This window comes from Myxine glutinosa, chromosome 11 (genome assembly GCF_964187855.1).
Source record: "Myxine glutinosa chromosome 11, kmMyxGlut1.1, whole genome shotgun sequence".
Lineage (NCBI taxonomy): Eukaryota > Metazoa > Chordata > Myxini > Myxiniformes > Myxinidae > Myxine > Myxine glutinosa.
Window position 1 is genome coordinate 27592521 of NC_136271.1, and position 16835 is coordinate 27609355.

The window sequence follows — 16835 nt, forward strand, 5'->3', positions numbered from 1 at the left end:
TCAATGGGATTCAAGTCTGTGCTTTGGCTGGGCCACTCGAGGACTTTCATGTTCTTGTTCGGAAGCCATTTCAGTGCTGCTTTGGCTGTATGCTTGGGGTCATTGTCCTGTTGGAACATAAATCATCGCCGCGGTCAAAGGTCTTTTGCAATCTGAAGCAGGTTCTCCTCAAATATTTTCCTGTATTTGGCTCAATTCATTGTTACCTCTATCCTTACAATTCTCGAGTCCCTGCCACTGAAAAACATCCCCATAGTATTATTCTGCTACTACCATGTTTCACAGGAGGGATGATGGGTGATGAGCTGTGCCTGGTTTCCACCAGATCTGGTGCTTTGCATTCAGGTCAAAGAGTTCAATTTTTGTCTCATCAGACAACAGAATATTTTGCATCATGCTTTCAGTCTTTCCCTTGCCTTTTTGCAAACTCCAGGAGTGCTGCCATGTGCATTTTTATCATGTGACCCGGATGGAGAGCACAATCCCATGAGAGGTTGCTGTCCTGATTCATCGTACAAAATTTGGTCTATATCGGTTTGGTAGTTTGTGAGAAGATGTTTTCGGCAAATGTTAATGGGCGTACGTGCATATGAATAATAATTCGTATTTTTATACCACTATCACATCTCATGGAAGAGGACAAGGAAGGAAAACAAACCACCATGCAAGCAACAGAGCAGAGAAGAAGATGTGGAGAAGGGATACAAGCAGGATAACAATGCACACACACACACACACACTGTGATGTAGAGGAGAATACACAGGTGAGGAGGAGGCAGACAGATGAAACTGCCACCACCAGACAGAAAAAAAATACACTTGGAGATAGACACAGTGAGGAAACGTGAACAAGAATAGCAAAGCTCTTTGGTATTTATGGGGAAAAACACAGGAAGTTGTTTGGTTACCAGTCACCACCTTGAATAATGTGAGGGAAGAGCGAGATTGAATGAATTCGAGGACACGATTCCACACACAGGAAAAGGGAACCAAAGGAATTAAAGTAAGTCGTCAAACTCGATGAAGGATTGAGAGGACATATGGGAGCAGCTGAGTGAATAAGGGCTTGTTGTATTTCCATTGCTGCTGTGGGTTTGATTCCCATGACTGCTGAGCTGGGCAGGCAATGGAAAAACACCCAGGATAACCCTAACCCTTTTTCAGAAACTGATTTGGTAGAAGCGACACTCTGTTGCCGAATACTTTACATGTGGAGTGCTGGAGAGGAACCTGATTGAGGGTTTCTGGATCTGTTTATGTGCAGACTGTTGAGGCTGGAGATGAGGGATAAAGGAGTGAAATGTTGGTGGTGGTGGGGAGAACTGGGAAGGGGGAGGACATCTGGATTTAGTGGTACAGGAATGAAAGTTCACCATGCAGTTGTCAGTGGGAGAGAAGCTGTCCTTGCACTTTAACCTTATGAGATACACTGAATGCCCACATGTTCTTAGCTTCCATTGACTCCAAGGGTACAAGAAAAGATTCAGCATTACCTGCCCATTCACAACAGGAAGTTGTACACCTTGATGGCTGCACTGCCTCCTGGCATTCTATGATCAGTACGCTCAAGTGACAACATACGTAGATGGAAAGAGAACAGCCATGTAGGCTTGTAAATAGTTTTGGGGTTCATAATTCCACATGGGGAGCCCAACTCAATGGATCCAGTATTCATGCTTTTGTGGAACAGGTGTCTCTGAGAAAAAGTGTGCAAATAGGTGAAAAGATGTTCAATCTCAATTGAACACATCAGAAGGGATGCGGTTAGAGTTGCACACTTTTTCTGTGCGTGCATCTCAGATGATCATCATCATCTCAGATCTGTGCATCATCTCTGACGTGCTGTGCATCTCAGAGAAGTTTCTAGAATATATCACAATAATGTTTGCTTTTCCAGCAAAACGTGCAAGACAGTAAATAAATCGGCAATTTCGCCAATTGCTGAGGTTCTGGCATCATCTGCAGTTGGTTTATCATGAAATGTGTGGCTGACAAATTAAGTTAAACAAGCATTCTGAGTATTGCGTAGCAATACATGTCCCCTACCGGCATTGGGTAGCACTGTCATATAAGACAGTATTATGACTTACCGCACTCCAAATTATAGTCCGGAAAACTGTTGGGGAAATTCCCAAAGTTCAAAGTGCCATAACTTTGTCAAAAATGATCGAAACGTCGTGAAGTTCGAACTTGCTCTGTAACTTATCATGACGAAACCATGTACCAAGTTTGAAATCATTAGCAATAAGAGTTGAGGAAAAAAGTCCAGAAAACTGTTCTTTGCGTGACGGACTGACGGACTGACGGACTGACGGACGGAGGGCGGCGTGCAAACCTATAGTCCCCTACGGTGTACACTGGTAGGGGACTAATAAAATCAACTTTTGTTGTATTTTCTCTCTGCAATAATAGGACCGATTGAGATAAAATTTTCACCATATGAGGGACTCGGTCTGAAGAATATTTTAATGGTAATTATGACGTCACATGTCACGTGGTTCGGCCGCCATATTGTTTTTCGTGAAAACACGAAAACCCCTTTTTCTCTGCAACGGCTGAACAGATCGAGGCCAAACTTTGCAGGCAGGATCGCATACCCATGACAAACAAAAAAGTCAGCGAGCATGACGTCATGCGTCACATGGTTTCAGAGTTATGACGTTTTTAAGCATGAACCTTTAAAACCGAGCTCCTACCTCATTTTTGATCCAATCAAGGGGAAACTTCACAGATCTGTTCAGTGTGTGTCTACTAAAATGTCCTTTTGCAATTTGCGATAGGGCACGTGGTTTGGCAGATATCGTTAATTAAACGAAAATATTTTTAAAAAATGGATATCTCTTGTTTATTCGAGAGTTCTCCTCAAGCCGCACCGGGCGCAGTCAGCCTCGTCTCGCGAACGTCAACAGTGCGACACAACGCGCGCTTTCCGGAGGGGCGGAGCCAAGCCGAGCAACATTTATATACACATCGATCATTGATCGTGAACCGGAAAATATAATAAATTACCGATGTTTAGCGACTCGAAAGGTTCTTTATCAACAACTTATTTTCTCGTGCTTCTGCTGACCTGTCTGCAAGGTATATAAATCGAAGTCCTGAGTGCGAATCACAGGTGAGCCCGTCCTGAGGTAATTAGCGATTGGGAACGATTCAGAACCTGTGGATAAATAACCTTTGGTTATTTCCCCAACAGTTTTCTGGATGACAGACTGCCAGTAGGGGACATGTATTGCAGCGCAATACTCAGAATGCTTGTTTTTTTATTTTGCTAAATTACAGACTTGGCATTTAATATGGAATATTTTTTTTTCTTGACGGGTTTACTTTCTGAACTCAGTATATCAATCTGGTGAGTTTCTTTTATGCTTCGGTGATTTCTTTGTTGAAAGAACCATGTCACTGATTGTCTTTCGCAGCAAGAAGTCAATAACAGGATAATATCACAGGTGGCGTGACAAAATGTAAGGACAGGTACATTTGACGATTGGCTTCACAATCGGCTATATAAGGGTTGTTGCATTCTGTATTAGTGGAAAACAACTGCTGCACGTCTACAAAAGTTATTGCCGCTTCCTCTGGAGATGGTCCATCAACTCGACAATGCTGTTTGTCATGGAGTGGTGGCTTTACGAATTTCCGGCATGAAACAGCGTGCTATTGCTCGGCAGTATGGTATCACTCAAGGTCAGGTGTCAAAGATCCTGAAACGAAATGCTCAGAGGGGGTGTCCCTACTCCAATACCGAGGCCAGGATGTCCCCGCAGAACCACAAGGAGGCATGATCGCCAGCTGCACCGGTTAGTCTGCAATGGCCGTACCAAGTCAGCTAATCGGCTTAGGGCTGAGTGGCAGCAACTGACAAATGTGCCTGTATCCAGAAGGCTAGTCAACCAACGACTGGTTCAAGCAGGCTATCGTGCCAGGCGTCCCCTGAGAAAGCCACGCCTGGCCAGACAACACAGCCAGCGACGTTGAGGTGGGCCAGAGAGCACCGTCAATGGCAGCCAGGACACTGGAATCACGTGACCTTCAGTGACGAGTCTAGATTTCTGGTCTATCGTCAAAATGGCCACATCAGAGTGCGCAGACAAGTGCATAGAACCTACAACGAAGATTGTGTCATGCCAAGAGTCCAAGCTGGAGGTGGTGGGGTGACCGTTTGGGCTGCTTTTCATGCAGGGGGCAAAACTGACCTGGTTGTTCTAAATGGAAACCTGAACCAGTTCAAGTACAAGGCCATTCTGGAAGAAACATTGCTTCCATTTGCTCGTGCAGCCTTTCGAGGAAACTTTGTCTTCCAAGATGACAATGCATGGCCTGATCGTGCTCGCCTGATCCAACACTTTCTTTCTGACCGTGGTGTAGAGCATATCGAGTGGCCTGCCATGTCCCCGGATATGAATCCGATAGAGAACTTGTGGGCAGAATTAACGCGTCAAATCGACAACTTGGACCAGCAGCCAACCTCTGTGCGTGAATTGCAGCAGGCTATTGTAACTGCATGGCTAGCAATTCCTGTCCAAACCTTGGCAAATCTCGTGAACAGCATGCCTCGACGTGTATGTGCTCCCCTGAATGCTCGTGGGGGTTACACGAAGTACTGAACTGTAATTTTACTGTCCGTAATCCCAGTCATGATTTAACTTTTGTTTTTGTTGAAATTTTTTTTGGCTAATGTGCAAAATAATGAGATACTTCTGGAAAACGTACAGAAGTTTAACACAGTACTGTCTGTGAATGGAGTTCCATATCAGTTTGCATCACTTTCAAGGATCGATTTATTTGCTTCAAAATGTCAAATGTGGTTTTTGTTTCTTTTAAAGATCACATTATCAAAATCTAGAATAATTTCAACATAATTCCAATGAACTTTTGGTTCTAAGTCATCTTGAAAAGTAAGTTCACCCCCACAAAAAATATATTCCATATTAAATGCCAAGTCTGTAAATATGACATGCCACAAAGCAGGTTTAACATGGCATCATGTTGTCTTTACAGTTGTCTGGATGGCTACTATGAACATCCAGGTGTAGGACCTGGCTGCATTCAATGTCCATGTCCTGGTCATCCCAGAAATCGTGTGAACGCGCACTCCTGCCATCGCCATCATGTCACCCGACATATGGTCTGTCAGTGTCTTCCGGCTTACAGGGGTAATTAGCAGGAAGGCCTTGGAGTTTTCCATTCTTCCTCTTCTTTTGAATTTAATTTTATTGTATACTATGCCAGGGCTCATGAAAGAGTGAGAAACTGAACGGAGCAGGATGCAACAGGATAAAAGGAACAGTACATAGAGGGGTGGAGAATACTAACAGCTGATTTTAAGGACAAAATAGAATAGAGAGAGACACTTGGACTAAACTATGGGTGTGGGGAGGAATGAGAGGTGGGAAAGGAAGCATGGGGTGGACAGGATGGATACAGAAGGTAACTCTCAAGAAGGAAAAACTGGATTTTGGATAGAGTAGGTCTTATGGGTTGGCGGGATTAATCTGTGATGGGATTCTGACCAAATGACCCATGCTAATACTTCTGGCAGATGTTAATGGATACATTTGTATTCTCATCTTACTATAATTCACCAAATGTCCATCCGTCTGCCTGTCTGTCCGTCCGTTCGAAGGTACCGCAAAAACGGCTGAACCGATCGCAACGATAGTTTTGGTGGGTAATCCTTGGATCTCCTGGAGTAAAATAGGCTATATTGTTTTCCCAATTTCAGCTTTGGCCTCCAGCATTTTCAGGTTTGGACTCCCGCATAACATTATTTTCCCGGGTGCCGCACAAACGGCTGCACCGATCGCTGCACAGCTGCACCGATCGGACTTGGTGACCTCAGACAAAGACCTTTTATAAGGACATGGGTTGAATCCCTGCTTGAGAGAATGCCAACCCCCTCCCCGCCATCACGGTCGTCTCTCCAACTCACAATCCCACGAGATATGCGGAAAGGACGACCCAAAACCAATTATCTTCTTTTTGATTCGTATATATACATCATTAAAAGTAAATAATGACCTTGGCAAAAGGTCAAACGACGTGAGTTTAATCTCTACATGAGAGAATTCCACATCCAGTCACGTGAAAAAGTAAGTACACCCCATGTAAAGTTTTGACTTTTTCAACATATTTCAACATACAGTTATTTGATTTTCATTTCAACAATATTGATAGATAAAGGTGATATAATATAACAAATATCATGAAACATTTACATTTTGTAGTCCATTGTATAATTTAAATCAATATAAATGCAAATTTCGCATGTGGAAAAAGTGAGTACACCCTTGGCTCTAATAGGTGGTATTGCCCCCTTTGGCAGAAACAACCTCAAGTAGGCGTTTCTTATAACTGTCTACCAGTCTCTGACATCGACTGGGAGAAATTTTTGCCCACTTCTCCATGCAGAATTCTTTCAGCTGTGCGATGTTTGAGGGGTTTCTTGCATGCAAAGCTCATTTCAAATCCCCCCACAATATCTCGATGGGATTTAGATCCGGGCTTTGACTTGGCCATTCCAGAAGCCTCCATTTCTTTCTTTTCAGCCATTCCTTGGTGGATTTACTGGTATGTTTAGGGTCATTGTCATGTTGCAAGGTCCACCTTCGGTTGAGCTTCAACTCTCTGACAGATGGCCTCACATTATCCTCAAGCACCCTCTGGTACAATGAATAATTCATAGTGGATTATATGATGGTGAGCTGCCCAGGCCCCGATGCAGCAAAGCTGCCCCAAACCATAATATTTCCACCACCATGCTTTACAGTTGGTATCAGGTTATTGTGGTCAAATGCTGTCTTTGGTTTTCGCCAAACATGTCTTCTGGTACTGTGGCCAAATAGCTCTACCTTTGACTCATCTGTCCAGAGCACATTGTTCCAGAAGTGCTGGGCTTTGCCTAGGTGTTCATGGGCAAACTTTAGTCTTGCCCTGATGTTCTTTCTGGACAGCAAAGGTTTCCTCCTGGCACACCTCCCATGTAGATCAAATTTGTGCAGCCTCTTTCTAATGGTAGACTCGTGCACTTTGACATCAACAGTGGCAAGAGCTACCTGTAGGTCCCGTGATGACATTCTGGGGTTCTTAGAGACTTCTTTCAGCATCTTGCAGTCTGCTCTCGGGCTGAACTTGCTGGGGCGGCCTGGCCTGAACAGTTGGCAGTTGTTTGAAATCTTCTCCACTTGTAGATGATCTTCCGGACAGTCGAATGATTGATTTCAAATTGTTTGGAGATCTTTTTAAATCCCTTCCCAGACTCGTAGGCATCTATAACCTTCTTTCTGAAGGCCTCAGAGAGCTCTTTTGATCTATGCATGGTGACGCCACACACTTCAACAACAAAGAGCAAACCAAACTTAATGTCTGAGGTTTAAATAAGACAGGTTCCTCCAGGATCCTCTCTAACGATGTTCTAATCATTTGCACCTGAGCTGGTGCACCTGATTCTAATTTTAGGTATTTGAAGTAGTGATAAATGTGGGGGTGTACTCACTTTTTCCACATGCGAAATTTGCATTTATGTTTATTTAAATTATACAATGGACTACAAAATGTAAATGTTTCATGATATTTGTTTTATTATATCACCTTTATCTATCAATATTGTTGAAATGAAGATCAAATAGCTGTATGTTGAAATATGTTGAAAAAGTCAAAACTTTACATGGGGTGTACTTACTTTTTCATGTGACTGTAGCTATTTGGGCAGTGTACACGCTAACAGATCACTGTCTCCATCGATCTTGCCAAGACCGTAACACCTATCGGCTCAAAATCTTTTTAACTGTTTACTTGGTAGTTTTTACAATGAAGGAAACATTAACAATGTTGTTACAAGTTTATTTTGTGATTGGAGTTATGTTGTTTGGAATGAAAAAAAGAGATATCGAGTTCAAGTGAATGACGACATGCCGTGATGGTTTCTACTTTCTAAACGTGAATTTCGCGGATCGCCATATGCAGATTCACCACGGACCCATGACAATGTTTCTATACGTGAACGTACCCTTTTGTTTGCGAATGGATACGTTTTTAACGGAAGTCCTTCACAAACTTGCTGTCCATGTCTGACGTGCGACTGAAGGTGCCACAGGAATGTGGAATTTATTGGTTTCATGCTTTAGCATTCGCCGTATCTGCATTGCCTGTTTGCTCCTGGCCTCCCACCCGTGCTATGCACGGGTGTCTCACTAGTTTGAATAATTCATGCTTTGAAGAATGGGTGTGCCCCTCTATACTCTGCTGTTTTCATGTGGGCTTGCACTACCTGCGTGGTCTTACCATTTTTTCAATTGGAACGTTATTATGCTTCCGCCGGACGAAGTTGCCTGAGGTATTATGTTTTCAGGTTGTCCATCCGGCTGTCCGTCCGTCCGTCCATCCGTGATAGGTTTTTGTTGCCGTGATAACTTGAGAACTGCTTAAAAGATCTTCGTGAAAGTTGGTGCAGGTATGTATAATGAGGTAAAGATGAACTTTTTAGATTTTGGGGTCACGAGGTCAAATGCCAAAGGTCAGAGGTCATGTTAGGTAAAAATACTGTAACCGTGACAATTTGTGAACCAGTGATGGGAAGCTGACCAAATTTGGCACACTTATGTAGAATGATGTAAAGATGAACTGATTAGATTTTGGGGTCAAGACATCAAAGGTCAAAGTCTGTAATATGTCCATAACTTGAAAACAGCTTAAGTGATCTAATTCAAACTTGGAACAGATATGTATAATGATGTAAACATTAACTGATTCGATTTTGGGGGGATAAGGTCAAAGGTCAAAGTTTGTAATAGGTCTATTACTTGAGAACAGATGAAGTGATCTAATTCAAACTTGATACAGATATGTATAATGATGAAAGGTAAACGGATTAGATTTTGGGGTCAAGAGGTCAAAGTCAAAGTCTGTAATAGGTCTAGAACTTGAGAACGTCTAAAGGGATCTAATTCAAACTTGGTACAGATATCTTATTATAATAGAGCAAACATATCTACAAAGACCTTTAAAGACCCTGAAGACCCAAAACACCTTGAAGACCCAGAAGACCCAAAGAACCCCAAAGACCCAAAACACCCCAAAGACCAAAAATATTCTTAAAGACTCAGAGGAACCAAAAGACCCTTAAGACCCAAAAGCCCCTGAAGACCCAAAATACCTTGAAGACCCCGATGACCCAAAACACCCCAAAGACCCAAAATACCCTTAAAGGCCTAGATGATCCAAAATACCCTGAAGACCCAAATGGCCCCGAAATCCCAAAAGACACAGAAGACCCAAAATACCCCGAAGACCCAAAAAGACCCTAAAGACTCTGAAGACCCCAAATACCCAATATACCCTTAAAGGACCAGAGGATCCAAAAGACCCTGAAGACCCAAATGGCCCTGAAGACCCAAAACACCAAAAAGACCCTGAAGACCCAGAAGACACAAAGACAACCGAAATGGTCAAAGATGCCTATTCCGCTGAAACGACGTGTGGTGAGGCACGCGGAGCGCGCCGAGTCACACTAGCGTATAATGATGTAAAGATTAAATGATTCGATTTTGGGGTCCCCAAGGTCAAAGGCCAAATGTCAGAGGTCATGTCAGGTAAAAATGTGATAACTTGTGAACAACTGAAGGGATTGAACTTAAAACTTGGTACAGGTATGTATAATGATGTAAACATGAACTGATTAAATTTTGTGGTCAAGAGGTGAAAGGTCAGAGGTCATGTCAGGTAGAAATATGATAACTTAAGAATAGCTGAATGGATTAAATCAAACTTGGTACAAGTATTGTAATGATGTAATAATGTGCGCGGAGGAATATCGGTTGACGTCATGATGTCGAAGAGTGCGGTTATAGTTTGTAATTGAAATGATTCGAGTGTGAGGATGGATATACAGTGTGTCCCAATATAATGTATACAGGCTTTATATAACCGAAAGACCATAACTATCTTGTTATTCTGCACTGTATCTTGTGTTACGGGTTCCTCTACGATCTCCTGGTCTCGGTAAACCTCCGAACCCCGAGAGGAGCCCCGGCAGAAAAATATGTTATTCTGTGTTAGAAATCAATAGTGAAACCACACCAATGATTATAAATGAACAGATATTGTATTAAAATTCACACACAAGAATAACGGTACAACAAATGGCAATTAAAAGTGCACTCTATATACCTTATCACTTAGGATGGTACCATCCACTAAAGTCAGATAACTCACTGCGCTCCCAGCGAGTGAAAAGGACACTCCTCAATGTCTCCATAACCTTTTCCAAGGCGAAGGTGATTCGCTCCAGCGGTCGCTAGAATGATATCCAGTCGAAGCCCGAATCTCGCTCTCCAGTCGAGACCCGAATCGCGTACAGATGGCAATGGCAATCGCCCTGCCGAAACTGTACAAAGGCGCCCTCCAGAGGAGCACCTTCACCGCTCAATCAGCAACCCGCAACGTAATTGGAGACGAAGCGGTCACACACACACATCCCCGACAGACCGTAGGATGTTGGGGTAAAGCTGACGCGAAGCAAAACCTTTGTAGGTGTCCAAAGCGTGAGGTTCAAAATGGCCGACGGCTCTTACTTGAGTCGATGCGACGAGGCGAGGATTCGTCGAAATCTCAGCGCCCAAACCTGACGACGCAGATTTCTCAAGTCCAGCGATAATTCCTATCGCCAGATGTCCTTTCAAGGAACACAAAATTCCCTCGCGACTTTCGGTAGACCACGCTCGCTACAGAGCCTCGACGTCATGCGTCTTCTCCGACTTTGCTCGCCACGCCTCTTCCACTTTTCTGCCATCGTCTTCCGGTTCGGTTTCCGGTATCTTTTAAAGTTAGCCTTTTTAACTTTAGATAACTGTTCATGAATAATAAACCTTTTGAGAATAATAATAGTACATAATATCAGAAATATGTCAAGTGGGTGAAAACCACAACAACGGAATTACGAATCCGTAACACTTGTTATAACTGCTAATAGGTAATCATTCGAACACATGTTAATAGCATCTGTTAGATATTACTGAGCATCACTCCTCTCTCTGGTATTTAATGAATTTCTCTCAAATATTGAAGTCTGTATACATTTTATTGAGACACGCTGTTTATCATTTGATCAACATCATCCATAAGTAATATTGTTATATGTGCAAGGTCTTATATGAAACAAAGATGAAGGTTTGACTTTCTTTTAGTATTTAAAATGTCTCTTTAGTGGAGGTTGAGGCTCATGAATCTGAAAAGTTGGAGAATTGCGAAATGTCATCCTTGTCATGATGTGATTTTTTTGTGCAGGTAAGAAGTGTGAGTTGTGTGCTGTGGGACACTATGGACATCCTCTGTCTCCGCATGGCCATTGTAGACCATGTGACTGCAGTGGCAATACAGACATGATGGCTGAGGATTCCTGTCACCCGCAAACGGGTGAATGCTTGAAGTGCCTGCATAACTCGGCAGGGCCACACTGTGCGGTTTGTCGTGATGGATATCATGGAAACGCATCACTGCAGCAGTGTAAAGGTGAGGGTGAATATTCACCTTTTACATGATGTTCAATAATAAGTGGATTGTGGAGATATATATATATATATATCTATATATATATATATATATATATATATATATATATATATATATATATATATATATATATATATATATATATATATCTATATATATATATATATATATATATATATATATATATATATATATATATATATATATATACACACACACACTAGCCGAAAGCACCCGGCGTTTCCCGGGTTCTTTTTGAATGAATTTACTACTATAATTCAGCTGTTATTCGTGGCCGTAGAAGATTGACTACTATAATTCAGCTCAGCTTTTAATTGCAAAATGGGCCCAGCCCGGCTGATGCGGCCTCGCCACCCAGCATATAACCTTCCCGGAGCCCGTCCTGACATTTTGGTTCTTTTTGAATGAATTTACTACTATAATTCAGCTTTTACTCGCGGCCATAGAAGATTGACTACTATAATTCAGCTCAGCTTTTAATTGCGAAATGGGCCCAGCCCAGCCGAAGCGGCCTCGACCGGCCTCGGCACCTCGCCTATAACCTTCCCGGGGCCCGTCCCGACATTTTTAGTTCTTTTTAATGGATTTACCACTATAATTCAGCTTTTACTCGCGGCCGTAGAAGATTGACTACGATAATTCAGCTCAGCTTTTAATTGCGAAATGGGCTCGGCTTGGCCGAGGTGGGTCTCGACGGGCCTCGCCACCTAGCCTAAAACCTTCCCGGGGCCCATCCCGACATTTTTTGTATTCGAGGTTTCCTCCTATCTTTCACCGTTCAGGAGATTAGCGTGCACAGACAAACAAACAAACAAACAAACAAACAAAATCTTTCTTTTATATATATAAATATACGTAGTATGTCTCAATATTGTCAGAGATGTTCTCCATTATGCTTCTGCCTTCCATTGATGTCGCTGTGTTTATCATTGGATTCAATCATTTTGTTGTTTTCAATAGAATGGACTCTGATAGCTTAGAGTTTGATTGCCGGCCTGACTGTATATTGCCATTTTGGTGCTTCACAGGTGAGGTATCACATCAATTTTTACACTATCGTTAGGAGGGGACATTAAGCCACTTGCTCTGTCTGTTCGAAGTCACTTTTGGACTTTAAAGATCGTACAATACCTTTCGAAAAAGAGTAGTCTGTTGTCTGCTGTACCCTGGCCCAATACCAAATTCCTTGCATGGTAAAGCAGGCACACAAGCATTGGCACGATTTTCAATGTTGCAAATCCTCTTGCCACAAACATTGTGAAGAGAATTTCCAACATGGGTCCAAGGTCGGTAAATGCGATGTCTATTTACCAACTTTAATCCAACTTCAATCCAACTGCAGCCACGTGATGGAAAAGAGCTGTGACAATGGCTAACTTTGGGCCAATGGACAAAATTATGTTGTGCCAACGGCGGTGTTGATGTCGGGCCGATGGCTGTGCTGATTTTGGGCCAACAGTGGTGCTGATTTTGGCCAACAGTGGTGCTGATTTTGGGCCAACAGTGGTGCTGATTTTGGGCCAACAGTGGTGCTGATTTTGGGCCAACAGTGGTGCTGAGTTTGGGCCAACAGTGGTGTTGATTTTGGGCCAACAGTGGTGCTGATTTTGGCCAACAGTGGTGCTGATTTTGGGCCAACAGTGGTGCTGATTTTGGGCCAACAGTGGTGCTGATTTTTGGTCAACATTGGTGCTGATTTTGGGCCAACAGTGGTGCTGATTTTGGGCCAACAGTGGTGCTGATTTTGGGCCAACAGTGGTGCAGATTTTGGGCCAACAGTGGTGCAGATTTTGTGCCAACAGTAGTGCTGAGTTTGGGCCAAAATTAATCCAGCATTGGTGTGTTAACTCAGCTATGATGTAATGGGAGACCTGTGCAGGGTGAAATGCTCACATCTGGAAATGTTCACCAATGGCTGTGGGCACTCTGTTGACACTGCAGATATGAGGTTGTTGGTGTATTACACCAACATTTTAAACAGAAACATTTATAAACGAATGAAAACTACACTGTTGCTTCTTGCATTCAAATACGTTACAAACAAAGACACTGTAGATGAAGTTAGTCACGAAAGTGAGATGGCAGGCATTATTATTATTATTACTAGCAGAGTACCCGCCCTACGGGTGACCCTATGGTGATCTTGTTCCAAGCATTGCAACACATTTTTCTGCCATCGGATATTTTCTGCTGACACAACTATATACTTTGACTTGGATTTCTTGCTGATTTCCTTTGGTAATGTCGTTCTTGCTGATTTCTGTTCAACTTAGGTGTCCTTGGTTTTTGAGGCATCTCAATTTTCCAGAAATTAAAAAAATATATATCAACCATCACCCTAGCTAACAATACCCACAGCCACCCCACACGCCCCCCCCCCCCACCCCCTTCATCATCGCCAATTGGTATCGGAATCCGAGCTTGCAATGCACTGTTTCTCTATATACCGTCAATGGCATGATCACGGTGAATTCATAATGTGATGTCACTGACAATCTCGAAAATCGACAGTCTAGGGTTTTTTCGGCACTTTGTGATTGAGAAAAAAATAATTCCCATCAAATTAGACCATGATTAATGATTGCCAATGGTTTTTCAGAAATAAATAATTGCGTTTGGGTTCCCCTTAAGGGTTTTTTTGGGTCTTCGTGGTCTTGAGGGTCTTTTGGGTCTCCAGGGTCTTTTCAGTCTTTGGGGTCTTTTCAGTCTTTGGGGTATTTTTAGTCTTTGGGGTCTTTTCATAATGTCTGCTCATACGATTACCTGGATTTGTAGTTCAAATTAGACTCAGCTCAGACTCTTCTAAGTGCTGTTCTAGTGTGTTGATATTTCCACCTAACAATTGATGTATCTGAAGAGCAAATGCCAAATAAGGCATGTGCATGCTTTTGTGCAGAGTGTCAATGCAATCCTCTGGGAACAAATCCTGAGGCCTGCAGCTTGTCTGGTGGTCTTTGTCGCTGCCAACACATCACTGGAAAATGTCCTTGCCTTCCCGGGGTGCATGGACACACGTGCAGCCGATGTAACCTAGGCTATTGGGGACTGCACAGTGGTGGAGGCTGCAAGCCGTGTCGGTGTAACCCCACTCATTCTGTGGGCTCTCGCTGTCATCCCGTGAGTATTTGACATTTCATCGCGGAATTAGAGCTGTATTCAAATTTGGGTTTTTCATCAATTCGATCTGTTATGTCAGGTTAAAGAGTCGCAACACATTTGTTTTGCATTTGCCTTTGATTAACTAAACGTAAATGCCGCTTCCTATTTTACTTCCAATATGCATCATGATTAAAGGTGAATTTGTTTTGATAAAAACACACCTTATATTGAAATGACCAAAAAAAAATTCCCCCAAAAGTTTTGGATTCTCGTTGTATCCCTATCTTGTGAAGGCCAAATTATTATTTTTTGATTCTTGACATTTTTTGTTATTTCTTTTTGTATGTGTCTGTGAAACCATAATAGTTTTGGGATACTTTTGTGGAATATTCCCAGCCAACCTCCCCCATTCCCAAATACTCACATGAAGTCATTGATATGTGTCTCTCTCTGCACGACAGTAGCATGCAGTGGCTCTTGTGGTAACTCACTCCTGTGATATGACAGGGAGGCATATAATTCATCATCTTTACTGCAACTTAAACTTCAAAAATAAATTCCTGACTTGTTGAAATGTGAGGAAACGGGTTTTGCTGAGGAATTGAAACCATTGAATAATTTTTTTATCATTTTGATGAGCAGGCATATATTAGCATATTATATATATATATATATATATATATATATATATATATATATATATATATATATATATATATATATAAAAATAAATAAATGGTACACCACAAGATGCAAACCTCTCATTAGAACCCAAAATAGAAACGTCAGATTAGAATCTGTCAAGAGGTACAGAGGTGAGCCAATAAGTTCTGAAGCAAAGTTTTATGGACAGTTGAGACTAAGATAGACTATTACCAAAGTGTGGAGAAAGGAAGAAACTGCATATGAACCAAAGCATACTATCTCATTTGTGAAGCCGGGTGGAGGTAGTGTCATGGCTTGGGCTTGAAAAATTCTGACTCAACCAGGCACTCGAACCCAAGGACCTTATCACTTACGCGGTAACAGCCCATTGAGCTTATTGGAGTCGTCAGGATACCCTCAGAAATTTCTCACACTAACACTGCACGCTCTATAATGGCCGACGTCTTACGTGCGTTACTGTATACGTATATACATATACACAGTATATTCCCAATGCTTTGCAGTTTTATCTCTCAGCATTTCATTCCCGCTTCAACGTATTGTGTGTGATGGTACAGGATACTGGGCAGTGTCATTGCTTGCATGGCTATGGGGGGCTGACATGTGATTCTTGCCAAGAAGACCACTGGGGTCGTGCAGATACATACTGCTTGCGTAAGTCATGTGGTTGCTGCTATGATAAATGATTACATTTGTGTAAATATTTGTTAGCAGGAGAGTTCATAATTATATTTGTTGCAAACCAGGTATTTTGTTTATGTTGAATGAATTGCTTTGGTCGCATGATGAAAACATTACTCAGCTCCTGTGTTCTCGTGGTTTAATTCCCGTTTGTGAAGTACAACAATGAGGTCAGTTCCATTTTGATGTTGACTTTTTAACATGTAAAAAAAACATGTAGAAACTAAAGCTGTTTACCCACCCTATTGGTGGGTATAGAATGTGAATTTGAAGTGGAGTTCAACATGGGCCGTGAGCATCCTATATCATCAAATATGGTCAGAAGGGAACTTCAGATACCGCAGCGGAGTTGCTTTGCACAAAGTGCTCATAACACTTGGCAATGCCTGTTTGTGGGTCCAGTGGTGCAAGGAGCATAGGCAATGGACTGCCAAGCAGTGAAGGAAGGTGATTTGGTCTGATGAGTTTTCCTTCACCATGTTCTCAACTAATGGGCGTGTGGTGACAGCCCAGAGGTCTACAGACCCGGGTGCCAGGTTCCAACTGCAACATATCCTGGCCGCTCCATAATGGTCTGGGGTGTGTTTTCCTGGCATGGTCTGGGTCCACTATTTCCATGAGAACACAGGGTTGATGCAGTACACTACGTTACTGTCCCGAGTGATTTTCTGCATCCCATGATGAAGCATTTCTTCCTTCAGAGGAGTGTTTTTCAGGACTTGGCACGTGTTGTCCTCTTGGCAAGTGTTGTCACTTTGAGGAACATGAGGATGAAATTACACATCTTCTATGGCCCTCCCAATCGCCGAACTTCAATCCCATAAAGAATTTGCGAGACTGTCTGGAAAGGCACTTAAGAC

The 16835-nt window shown here is 42.5% G+C and overlaps 1 protein-coding gene across 2 annotated transcripts in view; it reads left to right on the top strand.

Annotated features, from left to right (window-relative positions):
- The window catches only part of LOC137436521 (laminin subunit beta-2-like), a 205141-nt gene that overhangs the window by 149406 nt on the left and 38900 nt on the right, over window positions 1-16835 (top strand). For both annotated transcript variants that reach the window (XM_068130383.2, XM_068130382.2), the window contains exons 21-24: window positions 5002-5156; window positions 11284-11508; window positions 14426-14646; window positions 15852-15948. In XM_068130383.2, coding sequence (XP_067986484.2) covers window positions 5002-5156; window positions 11284-11508; window positions 14426-14646; window positions 15852-15948 — 698 coding nt within the window. The remainder of the gene's footprint in view (window positions 1-5001; window positions 5157-11283; window positions 11509-14425; window positions 14647-15851; window positions 15949-16835) is intronic.